This window comes from Chrysemys picta, chromosome 2 (assembly GCF_011386835.1).
Source record: "Chrysemys picta bellii isolate R12L10 chromosome 2, ASM1138683v2, whole genome shotgun sequence".
Classification (NCBI taxonomy): domain Eukaryota; kingdom Metazoa; phylum Chordata; order Testudines; family Emydidae; genus Chrysemys; species Chrysemys picta.
In genome coordinates this window covers 25,257,594-25,277,969 of record NC_088792.1, presented here as the reverse complement: position 1 = coordinate 25,277,969, position 20,376 = coordinate 25,257,594, and the positions used below count along the sequence as shown (strand labels likewise).

General features: G+C 43.7%; 1 protein-coding gene across 7 annotated transcripts in view; it reads right to left on the bottom strand.

Moving 5' to 3' along the window:
* Positions 1 to 16,067: 16,067 nt before the first annotated feature.
* Positions 16,068 to 20,376, bottom strand: part of WDR37 (WD repeat domain 37) — a 63,675-nt gene continuing 59,366 nt past the window's right edge. For all 7 annotated transcript variants that reach the window (XM_005308078.4, XM_065582833.1, XM_042858858.2 and 4 more), the window contains one exon: positions 16,068 to 19,387. In XM_005308078.4, the coding sequence (XP_005308135.1) occupies positions 19,256 to 19,387 (132 nt within the window). In that variant the 3' untranslated portion in view covers positions 16,068 to 19,255. The remainder of the gene's footprint in view (positions 19,388 to 20,376) is intronic.

Here is a 20,376-nt window from a genome sequence, read left to right as displayed (position 1 = left end):
GGACTGGACACTTCTTCCTACAGGAAGCTCCATTTAAGTCACTTGGATTTGCATCTTGCACGGTGGGGGGGGAGGGGGGGTCTATGTTTGTACTTTGCCCTTGTTTATATCTAAAAGACATTTGTCAGCAGGATTGGTTATTTTAGGAGGCCATTTGTTCTGTAGTGCCTGCTGGGGAGGAGATAATTTTAAACACTTGATATCACCTTAATAAAAAAAAATGGATCAAAAGCTAGACACCATTTCTCCTAAGATTCAAAAGTTGTAAACTTCAGGAGAACAGGTGGGAAAAAAAATCAAAAGCATATTAATTGAGGATCAAGATCAAATTAAGCTGGATTTAAATAGCTCTAAATGTTATTGAGTATATCAATACAACACGATGCTTCAATGTGAGGCAGTCTGGAGGCCCTGGAAAATAAGTCCCTGGCCTCCAATATTTCAATAATAAGATTGAGGGAGGGTGCTGACAGAGATAATCCTCGTATTATATCGCCACAATTCTCTAAAGAATAGTTGTGGGGAAAGTTTGATCCTAGCTTGTTTATGCAAGTGGCTTTTCATTTGTCTCCCTCTCATGCTATTTTGAGGCAGGCAGATGCCGCTGGGAGGAAAATCTCTTCTGTGGGGATCTCACAGTAGTTATGATTTTTCTTTTTAAATGACTAAGCAGAAAAAAAGTTACATCACAAGGACATTGCATCTCTGTATTTGTAGCTGTGACTTAAGACCAAAAATCAAAAACAATAGTTCAGAATCCTGCAAACACTTACATGATTAACTTTACACTCACGAGGAGTCCTGTAGAAGGCAATAGGACTACATACATTGGAAGGGTTTGTAGGTTTGGGGCTGGCTACACATTGAGATTTAAGACCCCAATTAAGTAAGATACTTAAGCACATGCATAACTTTAAGCGTGACGCATACCATTCGTATGCTCAGAGTTATACACATACTCATTGTTTAGTTGTGGTTCCCTGCCTGTCTGTATTCACCTGTCGACTCTTGTTTTATACTTAGCTTGTAAGCTCTCTGGGGCAGAAACAATCTTTTTTGTGTGTGTTTGTACAGCACCATGGGATCCTGGTCCATGGCTGTGGCTCCTAGATGCTACTGCAATACATTTCAACATCCCCAACGGTTATTTTCTGGTCCGGGAAGAAAGTCCCTTCCTCCAGCTTTCGAAACAGAGCAGAGTGCCTGAAGACGCGAGCATCATGTACCTTTCCCGGCCATCCCACGTTGATGTTGGTGAAACGTCCCTTGTGATCCACCAGGGCTTGCAGCAGCATTGAAAAGTACCCTTTGCGGTTTATGTACTCGGTGGCTTGGTGCTCCGGTGCCAAGATAGGGATATGGGTTCCGTCTATGGCCCCACCACAGTTTGGGAATCCCATTGCAGCAAAGCCATCCACCATGACCTGCACGTTTCCCAGAGTCACTACTCTTGATATCACCAGGTCTTTGATTGCCCTGGCAACTTGGATCACAACAGCCCCCACAGTAAATTTGCCCACTCCAAATTGATTCCCGACTGACCGGTAGCTGTCTGGCGTTGCAAGCTTCCACCGGGCTATCACCACTCACGTCTCAACTGTGAGGGCTGCTCTCATCCTGGTATTCTGGCGCTTCAGGGCAGGGGAAAGCAAGTTACAAAGTTCCATGGAAGTGCCCTTACGCATGCGAAAGTTTCGCAGCCACTGGGAATCGTCCCACACCTGCAACACGATGCGGTCCCACCAGTCTGTGCTTGTTTCCTGGGCCCAGAATCGGCGTTCCACGCCATGAACCTGCCCCAGTAACACCATGATTTGCACATTGCTGGGGCCCGTACTTTGTGAGAGGTCTACGTCCATGTCAATTTCCTCATCACTCTCGTCGCCGTGCTGCAGTTGCCTCCTCGGCTGGTCCTGGTTTTGCTTTGGCATGTCCTGGTTCTGCATATACTCCAGGACAATGCGCATGGTGTTCATAGTGCTCATAAATGCCGCGGTGATCTGAGCGGGCTCCATGATCCCAGTAGTATGGCGTCTGGGCTGAAAAAAGGCGCAAAACTGACAGAAGGAGGGAGGGGCGAGTGACGACATGGCGTACAGGTACAGGGAATTAAAATCAACAAAGGTGGCTGCGCATCAGGGAGAAACACAAACAACTGTCACACAGAATGGCCCCCCCAAAGATTGAACTCAAAACACTGGGTTTAGCAGGCCGTTGATTTCATGAAGGGAGGGGGAAGCAAATGAATACAGAACAAATCTGGTCCATCTATTTTTTACATCTTAAGCTGGCAGCAGACGGTGCAGCATGACTGATAGTCCTCGGCATCTTCTGGGTGCTTGGCAGAAGATACTGTACTACGACTGCTAGCCATCATCATCAAGACGGTTCAATAGGACTGCCGGCAGGACTGAGTCTCCAGGAGACAAAGCATGTCTGCCCAGGTGCCTCTGATCGAACTGGAATACAACGATGACTGATACCAGTCATAATACACCATCTACTGCCAAAAGGCAAGGGGCTGCTGCTGTGTAGCAATGCAGCCCCACATCTGCCAGCACCCAGATCGCCAATGAAGGCTACCAATCATACTGCACCGTCTACTGCCAAAAGGCAATTAGCTGCTGCTGTGTAGCAATGCAGTACCACGTCTGCCGGCACCCAGATGACATACGGTGACGGTGAGCTGAGCTGAGCGGGCTCCATGCTTGCCGTGGTATGTTGTCTGCACAGGTAACCCAGGTAAAAAGGCGCGAATCGATTGTCTGCCATTGCTCTGATGGAGGGGGAGGGGCCTGACGACATGTACCCAGAACCCCCCGCGACACTGTTTTGCATCATCAGGCATTGGGATCTCAACCCACAATTCCAATGGGTGGCGGAGACTGCAGGAACTGTGGGATAGCTACTCACAGTGCAACGCTCCGGAAGTCGATGCTAGCATCGGTACTGTGGACGCGGTCCGCCGACTTCATGCACTTAGAGAATTTTATGTGGGGACACACACAATCGACTGTATAAAACCGAAATCTATAAAACTGGCTTCTATAAATTCCACCTAATTTCGTAGTGGAGACATACCCTGAGTGTAGGATCAAGGCTTTGGTACTTTCAGCGTTGTATTAATCTAATGTACTGTCTGGCCACTCTGGAAGGAAGATGGGGCAGTGGATGTGGTTTCATTAGGTCTCAACAGAATGAAGGGCTGTGCAGTGACTTTCTCCTGATCTGACCCCAACTGTTTCCTGTCCCTTCCTGTAAATTTCCCCCTTCTGCTCCCTGTTGCAAGGGAGCCCTTAAAAATGCAACACCCCTTTTCCACTAGCTAGCCAAAGACTCCCTTGCATGAAGACAGATTTCAGAGTGGTATCCGTCTTAGACTGTATCAGCAAAAAAAATGAGGAGTCCTTGTGGCACCTTAGAGACTAACAACTTTATTTGGACATAAGCTTTCGTGGGCTACAGCCCACTTCATCAGATGCATGAAGTGGAAAATAAAGGAGCATGAAAGGATGGGAGTTGCCTTACCAAGTGTGAGGTCAGTCTAACGAGACAATTCACTTAACAGCAGGATACCAAGGGAGGAAAGATAACTTTTGAGGTGGTAATGAGAGTGGGCCATTTCAGACAGTTGACAAGAAGGTGTGAGTAACAGTAGGGGGAAATCAGTATTGGGGAAAACAGGTTTAGGTTTTGTAATGACCCAACCGCTCCCAATCTTTATTCAGGCCTAATCTGATGGTGTCCAGTTTGCAAATTAATTCCAGTTCTGCAGTTTCACGTTGGAGTCTGTTTTTGAAGGTGTGTTGGGTTTGTTTGTTTTTTTGAAGAATTTCCACCTTTAGGTCTGTTATTGAGTGACCAGAAAGATTGAAGTGTTCTCCAACTGGTTTTTGAATGTTACGATTCTTGATGTCAGATTTGTGTCCATTTATTCTTTTGCATAGAGTCTGTCTGGTTTGGCCAATGTACAGAGGGGCATTGCTGGCACATGAACACTTCAGTCTCTCTGGTCACTCAATAACAGACCTAAAAGTGGAAATTCTTCAACAACAAAAATGTCAAAAACAGACTCCTCGTTGTCCTTGCATGAAGGTTGCGCTGGGTACACTATAGGTAGGGCTGGTTGGAGAATTTTTCAACAAACTGTTTTTTCACCAAAAAACACCAGTTTGTTGAAACCAAAACTGTTCACTACAGAGTCAGGTTTGATGAATCTTCCAACTTGAAATTTAAAAAATTTCAGTTTTTTCATATTGAAACAACTTTGTTTCAAAATATTAGTACATTTAGATCTAAAAAAGGTTACATAAAAGATGCGCCTCAAAACAAAATATTTTAAAAAAAAATCAATTAAAAGCAATTTTCCACTGACTTTTTTTTTTTTTTTTTTTTTTTTTTTTGAGATTTTATTTTTTTTTGTCCTGATTTGGGATAGGGAAAAGTTTTCGATATCTCAAAAATGTTCATGGGATGGTAAAAAACATCCCCCCGCAAACTCTATTTATAGCCTAATCTGTAAAACGGTGTAGTTTACATCTTTCAACATAACAAAGGTTTGTTTGTTTTTTTAATAGTTTGCCCAGATATTTTTCAATACCAAATTTGGTTCGACGGAATAAATCAATGTTAAAAGTAAACCCTTACACATACACTACATACTTATATTCAAACATATAGATATGCGCACACACATGTGGGCACATGCGCGCGCACACACACACACTCACTAAGACCCTATATTTAGGGAATAAGGAACTCAGAAAATCTATTGTGCTTAGAAGAGAACAAAGGTGATCCTAGATCTAAAAGTGGTAATATGTGAAATAATGCACATGGTTAGAACAAGATGGGACTGAAATGCTGTGCACAGAGATAAGAAGTTTTAAATGGGGATAAATACCATGTAGGTATTACGTTTGTAAAGCAGACTAGGTCTGATAGATATGAGAGTTAATGTGCATGTATTCTTAACAATCCTCAAGTATTCCCTCTCTCTTAAAAGAGAAAAATGCTCAGTCAATAGAAGTCCTGGGATGAACATGCATCATCAACTCCATAGATGACTTCTCAGAGACTGTTTCTTCCCTCAGTCTGCCATAAAGAGAACCTCCTAGGGAGTTCAGTCTCTTTCCTCTTGATTTCTTCCATCTGGCTTCTATTTGACCTGAGCAGCTGTCCAAGGTATATTCTTCCACATTATCCCTATCTATGTGGCTCCATCTCTCTCTTGTGTACATATTATGATTGAGTTTCAATTATAGCCATTGGCATTCATGGTCGAGACCCTCTGTCTGCTCCATCGAAAACTATGACTGCTCAGCTGCTCTCTGTGTTTCCAGGAAGGTATTTTCTGGACAAGGCTTGAACAGCTTGGAGAGATGCCTGTAGTGTTCCTCTCTATAGATGTCTATTTTTATACATACTTTCAGCAAGGAAGTTGTTCCTTGGCAACTGCATGCAAGTTTAATCTATACCTTGTTCCTGCAGAGCATATAGTACCAAACTCTTTCCCACCCCATCAAAGCAGTTACCTCAAAGGCAGTTAATTCGTTAGAACAGGGGTTCTCAAACTTTTTATGGGCCCCCCTTTGAAAATATTTCAGGCTGTGATGACACCCCCTCACTCCCCCAAAAAGTGATAGCAAATTACTGTATATACTGATAGGAGCATGCTCATGGTATCAGCACCCCTATTTCTGTGCTGCTCCAGCTTCCCCTCCCTCAGGCAATATTTTTTGTGTTTTTGCAAACCCCCTCCCCCCCAACACACACACACAAGAGCCTTGCAACCCCCCCCCTTTTAAGTCGGGAGCCCCAGTTTGGGGAAATGCTGCCTTAGAAAGTCACACCACAACTTACCTTTCAGCTATCCAGCAGCTGATATATGGAAACAGCCGATTGTTATGTCCTACTCAAATGTACATCCACTTGCTCGATTAAAGTCCATTATTGCAACAAGCACATTACATTCTGGAAAACATGGAAAATTGTAAAGGTGACTGAAACCATTTCTGAACTCACCTTTTCCATGAAGTATTACAATGTTATTTCAGGCATCCTGGACAATCTTTTTTGTCTGTAGTAAAATCTGTGAACAGTTCTGTTATTGACTCTCTTTATCTTTCATGTTATCATTGGGAATGCCATCTTCACCAGGTGCTTTCCTGCTCAGCGGTAGTCTTCAGTGCTCATTCTACAGCTTGTCTTGTTTGGTGACTGGCCTTTCAGAATTCTCCTTAGTCATTCACATTTTATGTCATGTAAGATAAATGATTTTATGTTTTCAAGCTGCAATCTTGTAGACATGCTCACTCAATAATACTCTCCTTCCAGCCACAGAATACAGTCTGTCTGAAACAATACATTTCCCTGCTAGGTTTTAGGTAACAGGGAGCTCCTTAAATCAAGCCTGGAGACACACGAGACACATAACTATGAGCTTTTCTGACCATACTTGTACTAGCCCAGAAATCTGTTTTTAAAAGGGGTCATGGCCTTGTATTACAGAAGTCAAAAATATCATTTAGATTTGGGTTATACCACTTCACCTGCAGGAAGAAGGAGAGGATACTCACCCTGTGCAGTAACTGTAGTACTTTGAGATGTGTATCCCTATGCTCCACTTCACATGCACATGCACCTTCGATCAGTGAAATTCACTAGCAATGCTCATTTGGCCAGCGCAAGAGCCCTATATATCCTCATGTTCTGAACCAAGGCTTTATAGAGCTGTGCGGGTGAACCACCCTCATTTCCTTCTTTACCCCAAATCCCATAGAGGAATCTCTGAAGTGGAGATGTGGGGAAGGTAAAGGAGCACCCATAGTGACATACATATCGAAGAAAAAACAGTTCCTCACCTTTGTAACATCTTCGAGATGTGTTGCTCATATCCATTCCAATTAGGTGTGCGCGTGCCGCGTGCACGATCGTCGGAGAATTTTCTACCCTAGCAACAGCCGGTGGGTCGGCTGTGGAGCCCCCTGGAGTGGCGCCTTCATGGTGCTGGATATATACCCCAGCCGACCCAGCGCCCCCTCAGTTCCTTCCTGCTGGCTAGTCCGACAGTGGGGAAAGGGGGGCGGGTTTGGAATGGATATGAGCAACACATCTCGAAGAACAACAGTTACAAAGGTGAGTAACCGTTTTTTCTTCGACTGCTTGCTCATATCGATTCCAATTAGGTGACTACCAAGCCTTACCTAGGCAGTGGGATCGGAGTGAGACATTGCCGTGTGCAAAAACGCTGACCCGAATGCAGCATCGTCTCTGGACTGCTGTACCAGCGCATAGTGAGCGGACCGATGACCACACCGCTGCTCTACAAATGTCCTGGATCGGAACCTGAGCCAGGAAGGCAGTTGAGGAGGCTTGGGCCCTCATGGAGTGGGCTGTGAGGCGCGGCTTCGGGGCACCGGCCAGGTCGTAGCAAGCACGAATGCAGGACGTGATCCAAGAGGAGAGACATTGCGAGGAGACTAGTAAGCCTTTCATCCGGTCAGCCACTGCAACGAAGAGTTGCGTCGTCTTCCTAAACGGCTTCGTACGCTCATTATAGAAAGCAAGGGCCCTGCGTATGTCCAAGAAGTGCATACACTGGTCTTGGTGCATGGCGTGCGGCTTAGGATGGAAGACCGGGAGAAATATATCCTGATTCACATGAAAAGCAGATACCACTTTAGGAAGAAAGGCAGGGTGGGGGTGAAGCTGCACCTTGTCTTTATGGAAGACTGTATATGGAGGCTCAGACGTGAGCACCCTGATTTCAGAAACATGCCTTGCTGAAGTGATGGCTACAAGGAAGGCTGTCTTCCAAGATAGGTAAAGGGGTGAGCAGGTAGCCAATGGCTTGAACGGGGGCCCTGTGAGCTTGGAGAGAAACAGGTTAAGATCCCACGCCGGAACCGGTTGACGTTGCTGTGGGTATAGACGGTCTAAGCCCTTGAGGAATCTGACGACCATCGGGTTAGAGAAGACCGAGGAAGCGTGTTCTCCTGGGTGGAACGCCGATATAGCGGCCAGGTGAACCCTGACCGAAAATATCAGCAAGCCCTGCTGTTTTAGGCATAGGAGATATTCAAGTATAAGTGGAATTGACACCTGCAAGGGGGGGCGTGGCTCGCTGCTCGCACCAACAGGAGAAATGCTTCCACTTGACTAAGTAAGTGGTCCGTGTAGAGGGCTTCCTACTTCCCAGCAGAATCTGTTGCACAGGATGTGAGCATCGCAGCTCTGCCCGCTTCACCCATGGAGCATCCACGCCATAAGGTGGAGTGATTGCAGGTCGGGGTGACAGAGTTGGCCGTGGTCCTGAGAGATCAAGTCTGGGCACAAGGGAAGCGTGATCAGAGTTTGTACCGATAGCTCCAGAAGCGTGATGTACCAGCGCTGTCTTGGCCAAGCTGGAGCTACTAGAATCATACGTGCCTTGTCTCTGTGTAGCTTGAGCAGTACCTTGTGGACCAGTGGGAATGGAGGGAAAGCGTAGAACAGCTGGTCTCTCCACGATAGGAGGAAAGTGTCCGACAGGGAGCCCAGAGATCGCCCTTGGAGGGAGCAGAACACGTGGCACTTCCTGTTGGCTCGTGAGGCGAACAGGTCGACCTGGGGAAATCCCCACCTCTGGAGGATGGAATGGATGATGTCCGGGCGAATCGACCACTCATGTCTGGAAGGATCTGCTGAGATGGTCTGCTAGAGTGTTCTGGACTCCAGGGAGGAACGATGCCATTAGATGTATTGAGTGGGCAATGCAGAACTCCCACAGGCGAATGGCCTCTTGGCATAGGAGAGACGACCGAGTTCCTCCTTGCTTGTTGATGTAGAACATGGCCATGGTGTTGTCTGTGAGGACTGACACGCAACGGCCATATAGGAGACCGAGAAATGCTTGACAGGCTAGGCGCACCGCCATCAGCTCTCGAACATTGATGTGCAGAGCCACTTGGGATGCGGTCCACAGGCCCTAGTTATGGTGTTCCCCGAGATGAGCGCCCCAACCTAGAGATGAAGCGTCTATAACCAGGTGCAGGGAGGGTTGCGGGACGTGGAATGGCACTCCTGCACAAACCGCCTTGTGATCCAGCCACCAGTTGAAAAAGGTCAAAACTGAGTTTGGAACCATGACCACCATGCTCAGGTTGTCCCGATAAGGATGGTACACTGATGATACCCAGGCCTGAAGTGGGCAAAGCCGAAGTCTGGCATGCCTGGTTATGTAAGTGCAAGAGGCCATGTGTCCCAACAGGCCAAGACACATCCTTATCGTGGTGATCAGGAAGACCTGGAGTCCGTGGATGATGTTTGTGATGGCATGTAACTGAGCGTATGTTAGAAGTGTGGCGAGTGTGGAGTCTAAGACTGCCCCGATAAACTCTATTCTCTGGGTTGGCTCCAGAGTGGACTTTTCTTCGTTGAGCAGAATGCCTAACTCGCGGAATGTTCGTAGTATTATCTGAACGTGAACGTGAACCTGCTTTCTGGTGCGGCCGCGCACCAGCCCGTTGTCTAGATACGGGAACACCTGTATCCTTTGACAATGAAGGTATGCTGCCACGACAGCCATACATTTGGTGAAGACTCTCGGAGCCGCAGACAAGCCGAAGGAAAGGATGGCAAATTGGTAGTGCACCTTGTTTACTACAAACCGCAGGAAGCGCCTGTGCAGGGGATAGATTGCTATATGAAAATATGCGTCCTTCACGTCGAGGGCAGCGTACCAGTCCCCAGGATCCAGGGAAGGGATGATGGTCCCCAAGGAGACCATGCAGATCTTCAACTTTACTATGAATTTGTTGAGTCTGTGTAAATCTAAAATGGGTCACAGACTCCCTTTTGCTTTGGGGATCAGGAACTAGCAGGAGTAAAACCCCCTGCCCCTTAACTCCGACGGAACCTCCTCTATGGCCCCCATAGAGAGGAGCCCAAAAACCTCCTGGATAAGGAGATGCTCGTGAGAAGGGTCCCTGAAGAGGGACGGGGAGGGGGGAGGGGATGAAGAAAACTGGAGAGTGTATCCCCTCTCCACCGTGCGAAGGACCCAACAGTCCGAGGTTATAAGGGACCAAGCACGGTGGAAACGGGAGAGGCGATCCTGAAATAAAGGAAATGGATCCTGGGTAGTGGCTAGTACGCTGTCCTCGAGCGCACCTTCAAAATTTTTGCCTAGGGCCTGAAGGTGATCTAGGAAGGCCTTGGTTCTGACCCGGTTGGGGGCCAGTCGACCTCCGTCTACCACCTCATCCCCGCCTTCGGGGGAAGTCCTGTCTTGGATGAGGGGGAGGGTAGAACCTTTGTGGCTGGGGCCTAAAGGGCCTGCACTGGGGTCCTGGGACATGCATCCTCAGGGAGAGCATGATGGTTCTTGAGGCTCTGCAAATGAGAGTCCGTCTTGTCAGAGAACAATCCCTGTCCCTCAAACGGCAGATCCTGCAGGGTGTGCTGCAGTTCTGGCAGTAACCCTGAAACCTGGAGCCAGGAGGCGCGTCACATGGCTATTCCAGATGCTAGTGTTCTGGCGGCTGAGTCTGCTATGTCTAGGGAGGCCTGCAAGGAGGTCCTAGCCACCTTTTTACCTTCCTCCACTAAGGACCATGAATAAAAAAATTAATTGCACTTTTAAACAATAGAATACCAATTGAAATTTATTAAATATTTTTGGATTTTTTCTACATTTTCAAAGATATTGATTTCTATTACAACACAGACTACAAAGTGTACAGTGCTCACTTTACATTATTTTTATTACAAATATTTGCCCTGTAAAAATGGCAAACAAAAGAAATAGTATTTTTCTATTCACCTCACACAAGTACTGTAGTGCAATCTCTTTATGGTGAAAGTGCAACTCACAAATGTAGATTTTTTTTATTACATAACTGTACTCAAAAACAAAACAGTATAAAACTTTAGCGCCTACAAATCCACTCAGTCCTACTTCTTGTTCAGCCAATCACTCAAACAAGTTTGTTTACATTTACAGGAGATACTGCTGACTGCTTCCTATTTACAATGTCACCTGAAAGTGAGAACAGGCATTCACATGGCACTTTTGTACTGGTATGTCAAAGTATTTACGTGCCATATATGCTAAACATTCATATGCCCCTTCATTCTTTGGCCACCATTCCAGAGGACATGCTTCCATGCTGATGATGATCATTTAAAAAAAAAAAAAAAAAAGAATATTAACTAACTTTGTGGCTGAATTACTTGTGGGAGAATTGTGTCTCCTATTCAGCTTTACCCGCATTCTGCCATATATTTCATGTTTTATAATGGTCTCAGATGATGACCTAGCACATGTTGTTTCTCTTAAGAACACTTTCAGTGCAGACTTGACAAAATGCAAAGACGGTACCAATGTGAGATTTCTAAGGACAGATACAGCACTCGACCCAAGGTTTAAGAATCTGAAGTGCCTTCCAAAATCTGAGAAGGACGAGGTGTGCAGCATGTTTTCAGATGTCTTAAAAGAGCAACACTCAGATGTGGAAACTACAGAACCCAGGGCCATCCCTACCCATATGCAAAGTATGCAGCTGCATAGGGCACCAGGAAATTTTGGGCACCTATTTGCTGCTCCAGCCCCTGGTCCGCCCCAACCCCGCACCCCACTCCACTCTCTCCTCAAAGTCCCTGCCCCTGCTCCACCACAGCCCTGCCTCTTCCCAGCCCTGCTCCACCCCAGCCCCGCCCCTACTCCCCTGAGGACTAAAGCAGGGCCGGGCCCGCACTCACCAGCAGCAGGAAGTGCAGTGACCTGGCCCCAGCTACGCCACTGGGGGGTGGTTCCCCCTTGCCCCCCAAGCCAGCCCTCCCGAGAGGCCTGGCCCTCCCCCACATTGTGGGGGGGGCTACATAGGGCCCCCAGAATAGCTAGGGATGGCCCTGACAGAACCCAAACCACCAATATATATCAACCTTTTGCTGGTGGCATCTGAGTCAGATGATGAAAATGAACATGTGTTGATCTGCTCTGCTTTGGATCGTTATTAAGCAGAACCCACTATCAGCATGGACGCATGTCCTCCGGAATGATGGTTGAAGCATGAAGTGACATATGAATCTTTAGTGCATCTGGCATCTAAATATCTTGCGACACCTCCTACAACAGTACCATGCGAACCTCTGTTCTCACTTTCAGGTGACATTGCCAACAAGAAGTGGGCAGCATTATCTCCTGCAAATTGTAACCAAACTTGTTTGTCTGAGCAATTGGCTGAAGTAGGACTGAGTGGACTTGTAGGCTCTAAAGTTTTACATTGTTTTATTTTGGAATGCAGTTATTTTTGTACATAATTCCACATTTGTAAGTTCATCTTTCCTGATAAAGAGATTGCACTACATTAATTGTATTAGATTAATTGAAATATACTATTTCTTTTGTTTTTTACAGTGCAAATATTTGTAATAAAAAATAAAGTGAGCATTGTACACTTTGTATTGTGTTGTAATTGAAATAAATATTTGAAAATGTAGAAAACATCCAAAAATACTTAAATAAATGATATCCTATTGTTTAAAAGCGTGATTATTTTTAATCATGCAATTAATCACGATTAATTTTTTTAATCACTTGACAGCCCTACTATCTGTACATATGTATTCTAATCTGTAAAAAGACTTGTTAGGGTGTTATCAAAAGCCCACAAAAGTCAATGGGAGTCTTTTCATTGACTTCAGAGGGCTTTTGAAGTGGGTGCTAAAATGTGCCAAGTGAAAAGTTGTAGCGAGGACTTTGTCCTTCCGAGAGCTGCACTGATTTACTGTAACTTAAATATGTGGACACTCTCAGAGCTGCTCTATACTAGAGTTACGTAGTTTAAATACATTGCTCAGGGCTGTGAAAAACATCACACCCTGTGCAATGTATAACCAACCTAAGCTCCCATGCAGATGCTGCTAGGTGGAAGAAAGAATTCTTCCATCCACCTGGCTACCATCTCTCAGAGAGGTGGATTTACTACAGTGGTGGAAGAATCATTTCCATCGCTCTAGTCAGTGTCAACACTAGAGCGATGCATCTGCAGCTGGGCCACTGTAGTGTTTCTAGTATAGACATATCCTTACTTTGGTTTAGCTTAAAGACTCCCTGATTAGTACGCTATATACAATAAGCATAATTTAAACCAAAGTAAGAAAGTGTTTGCATAGCCTTTTGCAGATTTAATTAAACTGGCTTAAAATCTCTATTTAAACTGCATAACTTAACTGTGCTGACAAGCCCCATGCTTTTGGGTTGTGGAAAGGAGTGGGTGAAATGGCATCTCCTTCAACCAATTTAATTTGTTCCTGCCAGCTGAGTAAGAAGCAAAGATACCTAGTCTAAAAACTGCTAGTGTGTGCACCCTAACTGAAGGCATTTCAATGTAACCATTGCTTGCGTCTTTAGGAAGGATACTATTCCAAGAGAATTGCTGATTTTCACAAGATCTTTTATATCCAGAATCGCTACCTACTACTGCCATGCTGACACTTCTGATGGTGAATGCACCATCTGTTTGACTAGGCTTAGCAGCACTACACAACACTTGAAGATAGAAATTGAATATACCCAAATGAAATTGTAGGGAATTTTTTTTAAAAACGAAAACCAATCAAACCTGGAATTAAGGACACTAAAGTCTACTCCGGCTCTACGTGTAAATGACATCATTACTGACCGTAGATGTTTGCACAGAAATATCAAGACCTAAGTAATACTACACACAACAACAAACAACAACAAACTATATTAAAAGAACCTCAAAGTTGCAAAATCAATCACTCAGACACTAGGAAACAGCAGAATTCTGGATGCCCACAGAATTAAAACAACATTTTGGTGCAACTGAAATGTGTTGTTTAGATTTAGACCCTTGACAATGTTTATATATTAATATTTTTATAAAATATAGAAAATATAAAGTTTCAAAATGAAAAATCAAAATGTTTCAATCTGATCAGGAACATTCTGTTTAGACTTTATCAAAATGCTTCATTTTGATTTTTTTCTAAACAAAATTATTTGAAACCAGCAAGTTCTCACAGAATATTTGGAGGGACTGGCATTTTCCAGCAAAAAAAATATTCCAGCAGAAACTTGTTGGCCAACTCTACTCTAAATAATACAAACAAGAGGACCAAATTAATGTTTCACATGCACTCTTAATTCTGGCATTTCCCAACTGTTAAGTTCTTGACTCTGCAACCTTAATGTTCTTTCAGCTTAGTTTAGTGTGCATAGCTGCCTAGGTTTTTAAAAAAGCAGCTGAAAACATAGAAATCCTATCATGACACATTACAAACACCTACATGGTTCATCGGCATGATTAAAAAGTTTAGATTTCAAGAAGATTGGGTTCCATTCCAGGCTTGAGAAGCATGCTGTAGCAGGTACCAACCTCCACTTGTTTTCTTCAAGCAAGACCCATTCTGCCCTCTTGCCTCCAACTTGTCCCAATTCTGTTTCTTTCCCACCCTGGGCTCCACATCCAAGTCCCATTCTCCTCACCTAGCCACTCCATGTTTCCACTTCTCAGGCTTCTCATCCCAGTTCCCATCTTCTTGCCCAGAAAGTCCTAGTCTCATCCCTCCAGATACCTCTTCCCAGTCTCCCTGCCACTCCTACTCCCCTTGCCCAATCATTCCGTTTTCCCACAGCCCTAAGCTCTACATCCCTAGTCTCCTCACCCAGGCAGAGATCCCTCCCTTCCCCAGTTCCTCTAGCAATCTGTCTCTCCAGTCCCCTCCCACAATGACATTTCTCCACGCCCAATTGGTTCCCAGTCCAAATTTTTCTCCCAGTGCTCCTCATCCGAATTCAATGCCCCCCCACACACAATACTCCCAGTCATCTCACCATATACTGGCTCTCCTCCTCCCTCATCTCTGGTTTAGTCCACTTTTCTTGCCCCGCCAGTTCCAGTCCCCCACCAACTCCCAGTCAGTTTCCTTCCCCACTCTGCCCCATCCCCCAGGCTCCTTGTCCCAGTAACTCCCCTTTCCATAGGGTCCATCTCCCAATCTACTCCCATCCCCTGCTTGGGTCTGGCTCTTGCCCGCTCTGCATTCAAATCAGTCAAGATCCTCCTTCCAGTTGCCTGGGGTAACCAGCAACACCGATTAACACCACTAGTTCAGAAAGTCAGAATAGTGCCACCTATTGTATCCCGAGCTCCGAACCCATACGTATTCTAGGATTTCCTCCTTGAAGGTTTTGCATCCTATTGCTTGCTAGACGTGACCCTGCTTAGCTTGTGGTACCAGACAAGAACAATGTGGAATGGTTACATGATACTGACAACTCTACATGAGCATTTTAGGACGGATTTGAATTCTGCAAGGAGTTTCCATAGCAATTGTAATTCTTCATTTTTACATAGATGTTCTAATCTACAAGATCACAATCTTGATTTCAGTTTATTGTAAGTGATATCAGTGGTTTCTTTCCATCTCTAAAGTGATACTCAGAGGAGTGCTACACAGAAAATAAAATTGTACTGTATCCGTTTTAACTAGTGTCTTTAAGCACGAAATCAATTTTATACAACTTTTTTTAAAAAGTCACATGGAGGGAGTTTATAACCTGTGCAACAAGATGCAATTAAAGATTTGCTTATACGGAATTGGGAAAAAATTGAAATAAGACATTTGAGCCCTTTTAAAATCCATATTGAACTGTGAGCATAGCAAATTACAACACAGAAGTCATATTTTCAGGGACAGCAGCAATCTGCCTGCCATTGCCTTGGAAACTGAACCAGAGGAGAAGAAAGGGATCAGGTTTGAAAATTATGGTGGTGGGGGCAGGGCCACCGAGAGCGGGTTCGGGCCCCAGTGAAAAAAGTTTTTTGGGCCCCCCAGCAAGGGCGGACGGGCTAAACAGGGCCGACAAGGGGGGGGGGGGAGCCAGAGAAGCCGGGCCCCCTTCCGGACCGCTGGGCCCCAGTAATTTGTACTGGCTTCCCCCCCCCCATCGGCCCTAGGTGGAGGGGGAATCATTTGATTGCTTTCCCTTAGGGCTGAAATACTGAGGTAATAGCAATACTAAGGTAATAAGGACAGAGTTTATGAACAGCAAGTTACAAAACTCTGTTGAATGATTTAATGCATTTTCAAACTGTAATGAAGAAAACGCTAAACATCTAAAAACAATCAGCAGAATACAAGTCAATAAAAACAAGTAGTTTCACATATTTATAAATTCAGGATTTTTTTCCCCAAAAGAAATTGGCTTTCACAGACTTAGACAACAAATAAGATGTTTCACACCAAATTATTTTCACTCTAAAGTATGTACAGAATTTGAGTCTGTGAAAACCAATGTGCACTGCTTATGGGGAACCCCTCCCTTCCTGACGCAAAATATCTGTGTTTGTCCAGTGATGCATCCAAGTGAAGTTCTGCATCAATAATGAAAATATAGCAACTTTCCTCCATTTTATGAAATGTTGGATATAATTAGTTCAGCATTGATTCTCTCTTTACAACACTCCTGATTCCATGCATGGCCAAAACTGAAATGCTTACACATGTTCAGTGAGTGTAACATTGTCCACCACCAATCTTTGCCTTACTGGAAGGGGAAATTTATGGCCTCAATATTACATCCAAGTAGTAGAATATATAAAAGTTAAAAGATGGTACAGTCATTCAACTGATTAAGAATTAGTCTGCTCCTGAGAACCTGTCTCTAGCACCTTGCTTGGTTCCTCCACTCCATCCCCAGAGAAAATAAGTTAGTGTATACTCCTTTCTGAGGTCGGAGGTTGATCCCTCTGGTGATATAAGGGCCAGGAGCCACTGGACGCAATGACAATTAAACTGCATATAATCCAATGGTCCTGTGTTACATATGTATATATTAAATACAGTTTAGGATAGTAGGATCACACTATTAACCTTTCCTCCAACTTAAGTTTGTCAAGTCCATGCAAATGAAATGGTTAATCATTGCTCAGGATACTAGATATGGAGCAAACTGGAATTGCTCTGATTCTATTAGCAGGAGGTGCACATGGCAAAAGTGTAGGGTTTTTTTTGTTTTTGTTTTTGTTTTTTTTAAGTATCCAGACTGCATCCATGCTTATGTTTCTTTTCCTTCCTCTCTAACAAAAAGATGTTTTAGTCTTGTTTGTAAAAAACCATGTCTGTAGCCCAACACCAACCCAGTGTGTATGCCCTAGAGAGTAAAAAAAAAATCTGATGAGAGTTTAAATTTAATCTTCCAAATCGTTAGAAACAAAAAACTACTTGACAATTACCGTAGATACTGTGACACTGTCCTTTAAATAAAAGTCTTCTGATACCAGCAGTTAAAGTCTACAGCTGATCACCTGAACCTTTCACTAGCAGGTATAGAAGTGTGGCAATTATGAAAGACTCACAGTCTAATATATACTGAAACTCAGACAAACCAGTGTTCTGAAAAAAATCAAGCTATTTGAAGACATTCTGCTCTATGAAGTCACCACATACATTCTCTTATAGTGTGTCTCACCCCTTCTTATCCTTTCATTGTTTTATGCTTCAGCTTACTGTTAGGACCCAAATTTTTTAATAATTACTTAATGGTGCACTTATTCTCCCCTCCTAATCCACCTCTTTGCGTTCATATACTAATGAATGAAAGATATGGTTAACAAATCAGCCTCTCAACTTCAATCTAAACAGTGCTGTAGAGGACTCCAGCTCAGCTATTGTTTCATATAATCATAAGAATGTAATTAAAAGATCATAATACTTAAGATCTTATGGTAATCAACTTTAAACATCCTACTATATAAAAAGACACCATCTAATTACTTTGATCTTTCATCTTATGCTGTGATATGTCAGACAGTTAGGGGCAGCTAAAAGGTCTGTCTGAAGCAGCCTTCCTCTTCCTTCTGAAAATGTCAGCTGCTACATGCATTTGCTTATTTGAGCAACAGCTGGCAATAACTCAACACAATGCCAGTACAATAAGGCGAAAGACAGTGAGGAGCAAAGCCAGTGTAAGATCACTTGGGAGTAAGGAGGGAAAAACTACAGAATTATTCCCTCTGGAATGGAGAAGGGACTGCAGCAGCCCTAGTTAGAGCTGCAAGAACAAAGATGACACGTGATGTTTATCTGTGGTATTGCCCCATTAGCCTTAAGTATTAATCATCTTAAAAACCATATTTGGCATAATTGTCTTTCTTCATCTTAAAGACAGTATTTCAGAGACAGACCGAAAGCACTTTTTCAAGGTTACGGAAAGACTCAACCTATCCTGACCGAAATTCATTTTTTGAGGTAGCACTCATTTACTACATAATGCTGGCTCAAAATAAAACTAGGGAAATGAACCCATTTAAAAATATGTTCATTGAAGGTGTAAAAACAAAAAATTTCCTTTCTGGGTAGGTAACCAAAAAGTGTCAAATCCTTCCTATATAAGTCAACTCACATTCATAAATGGTTTATAACAATAGCTATAAACTAAAGTGCTTTAAAATTTGCTTGAATAGATTTCAGTGATTAGAATCATAATATTCTGGATTTTTGCTAGTGTGAAATGCTATAAGACTGGAATGAACTTTATGCATGAAGGGCAGAATGAACATTTTCTTGTTCTTTTTCAAGAGAAATGTGCAAAAACATCCTGAATGTTTTAATGTAGCATTCTGTGCACACTGTAAGAGTTTGCTTGCTTTTTCTCTCTCAAATCCATGTTATTTCTCCAGTAACTAGAATAAAATTGGAGTTGAAGTTACACTACATTGCAGCACTAAAAATCATACTTCAGACAGATGCAAACAAGAAAATGTTTACCATGATACTATTACTGAAATTCACACTTCTTGAAGTTCAGCCCTGCAGATTCCTTTTAACACGAGGCAGATATGTAAAATTATGGAAAATGCAGTAGACTATTATCTATTCTTCACAATAAGTATATAAATTTCACATTAAAGTCACAAATGTAATGCCCTAATGTTCATCTAGCAAATGCTGAATAGCTTACGAACACTTATGTGCTCTATAGAACAGTGAACTCCTTTCAACTGACCAGTGGATGCTAAGATATAAAAGTTCATACACAAGACAAACTAATTTTTAAAAAAGTCACATTTTCTGTACATTACATGCAAATGGTGCACGATGTGGTAACAACAACATCTGCAAAGCGCTCCTTTTAAGGGAGAACTTTTACAATGAAGGCAGACTAATATTCAGAAAAGTCTGCAACAACAACAAAAGTTTACAAGTCCATGGCAACAAAAGCAAAAATTCTTCCAGCATCTCATTTTTCCTGTAACAATGCAGGGATGTTGATGTTCCAGCCAATCGCCTGACGATCAAACCCACAGGTAAATAGGTTACATATTGGATGGTCTTCACTCCAAGCTGAACAGCAAACCATTCTTCTATGGCCCTATTACAATTCAAATAAATAAATTAGTATTACATTAGACAAGAAAGAGGTTTTAAATTAGCAACCTATTCACTATACTAATTCATGATGAACTGATACAAGTATCTGTTTTCATTTACCAAATAAACCTATTCAAATAGATTTTTTTATATTATCTAAAAAGTCACACCAGGATAAACCTGCCAGCATCTTGAGCTCGAGTGTTTAACAGAACACAAAATGTTTTTAATTTTTATTAAAAAGTCTCAGTCACTCTCTTGCCATGCATACTTTTATCAGAAAAAAATAGCTCTCAAATATAATGAAGTACATTTGGCAAGTTTTAGAGCACACAAAAAATGTAAGTCAATGGTCCCTGTTCAAGAACAAGTTAGTTTGTAAAATGAAAGTTTATATGCCATGAATGGTGTCAAGTATCAAGCCGTGTTAGTCTGTATCCACAAACAACAAGGAGTCCGGTGGCATCTGAAGAAGTGAGGTTTTTTACCCACGAAAGCTTATGCCCAAATAATCTGTTAGTCTTTAAGGTGCCACCAGACTCCTTGTTTTAGTCTATGTTTTAGTCATGGGTATTTTTAGTAAAAGTCATGGACAGGTCACAGGCAGTAAACAAAAATTCACGGCCCGTATCTGTCCATGACTTTTACTATATACCCCTGACTAAAACATTGCGGGACGGGGGGGGGGGGCACCCTGGGGGTACCGCGGGTACTGGATGGGGTGTTCCAGGGGCCGCCCCATGAGTGCTGGGGGCTGTGGCCCAGTGGGGGCACCATGGGTGCTGGGACAGGTTCCCTATCCAGCTCCTGGGATGCAGCAACGTTCAACTCCTAGCTCCATGTGCTGCCTCTGCTCCACCCTAACCCCCAGTTCTGCAGCTCCCATTGGCTGAGAACCGCGGACAATGGGAGCTGCGGGGGCGGCACCTGCGGGCAGAGGCAGCATGTGGAGCTAGGAGCTGAGGGAGAGGAGTTCTTGTCGCCCTTCCG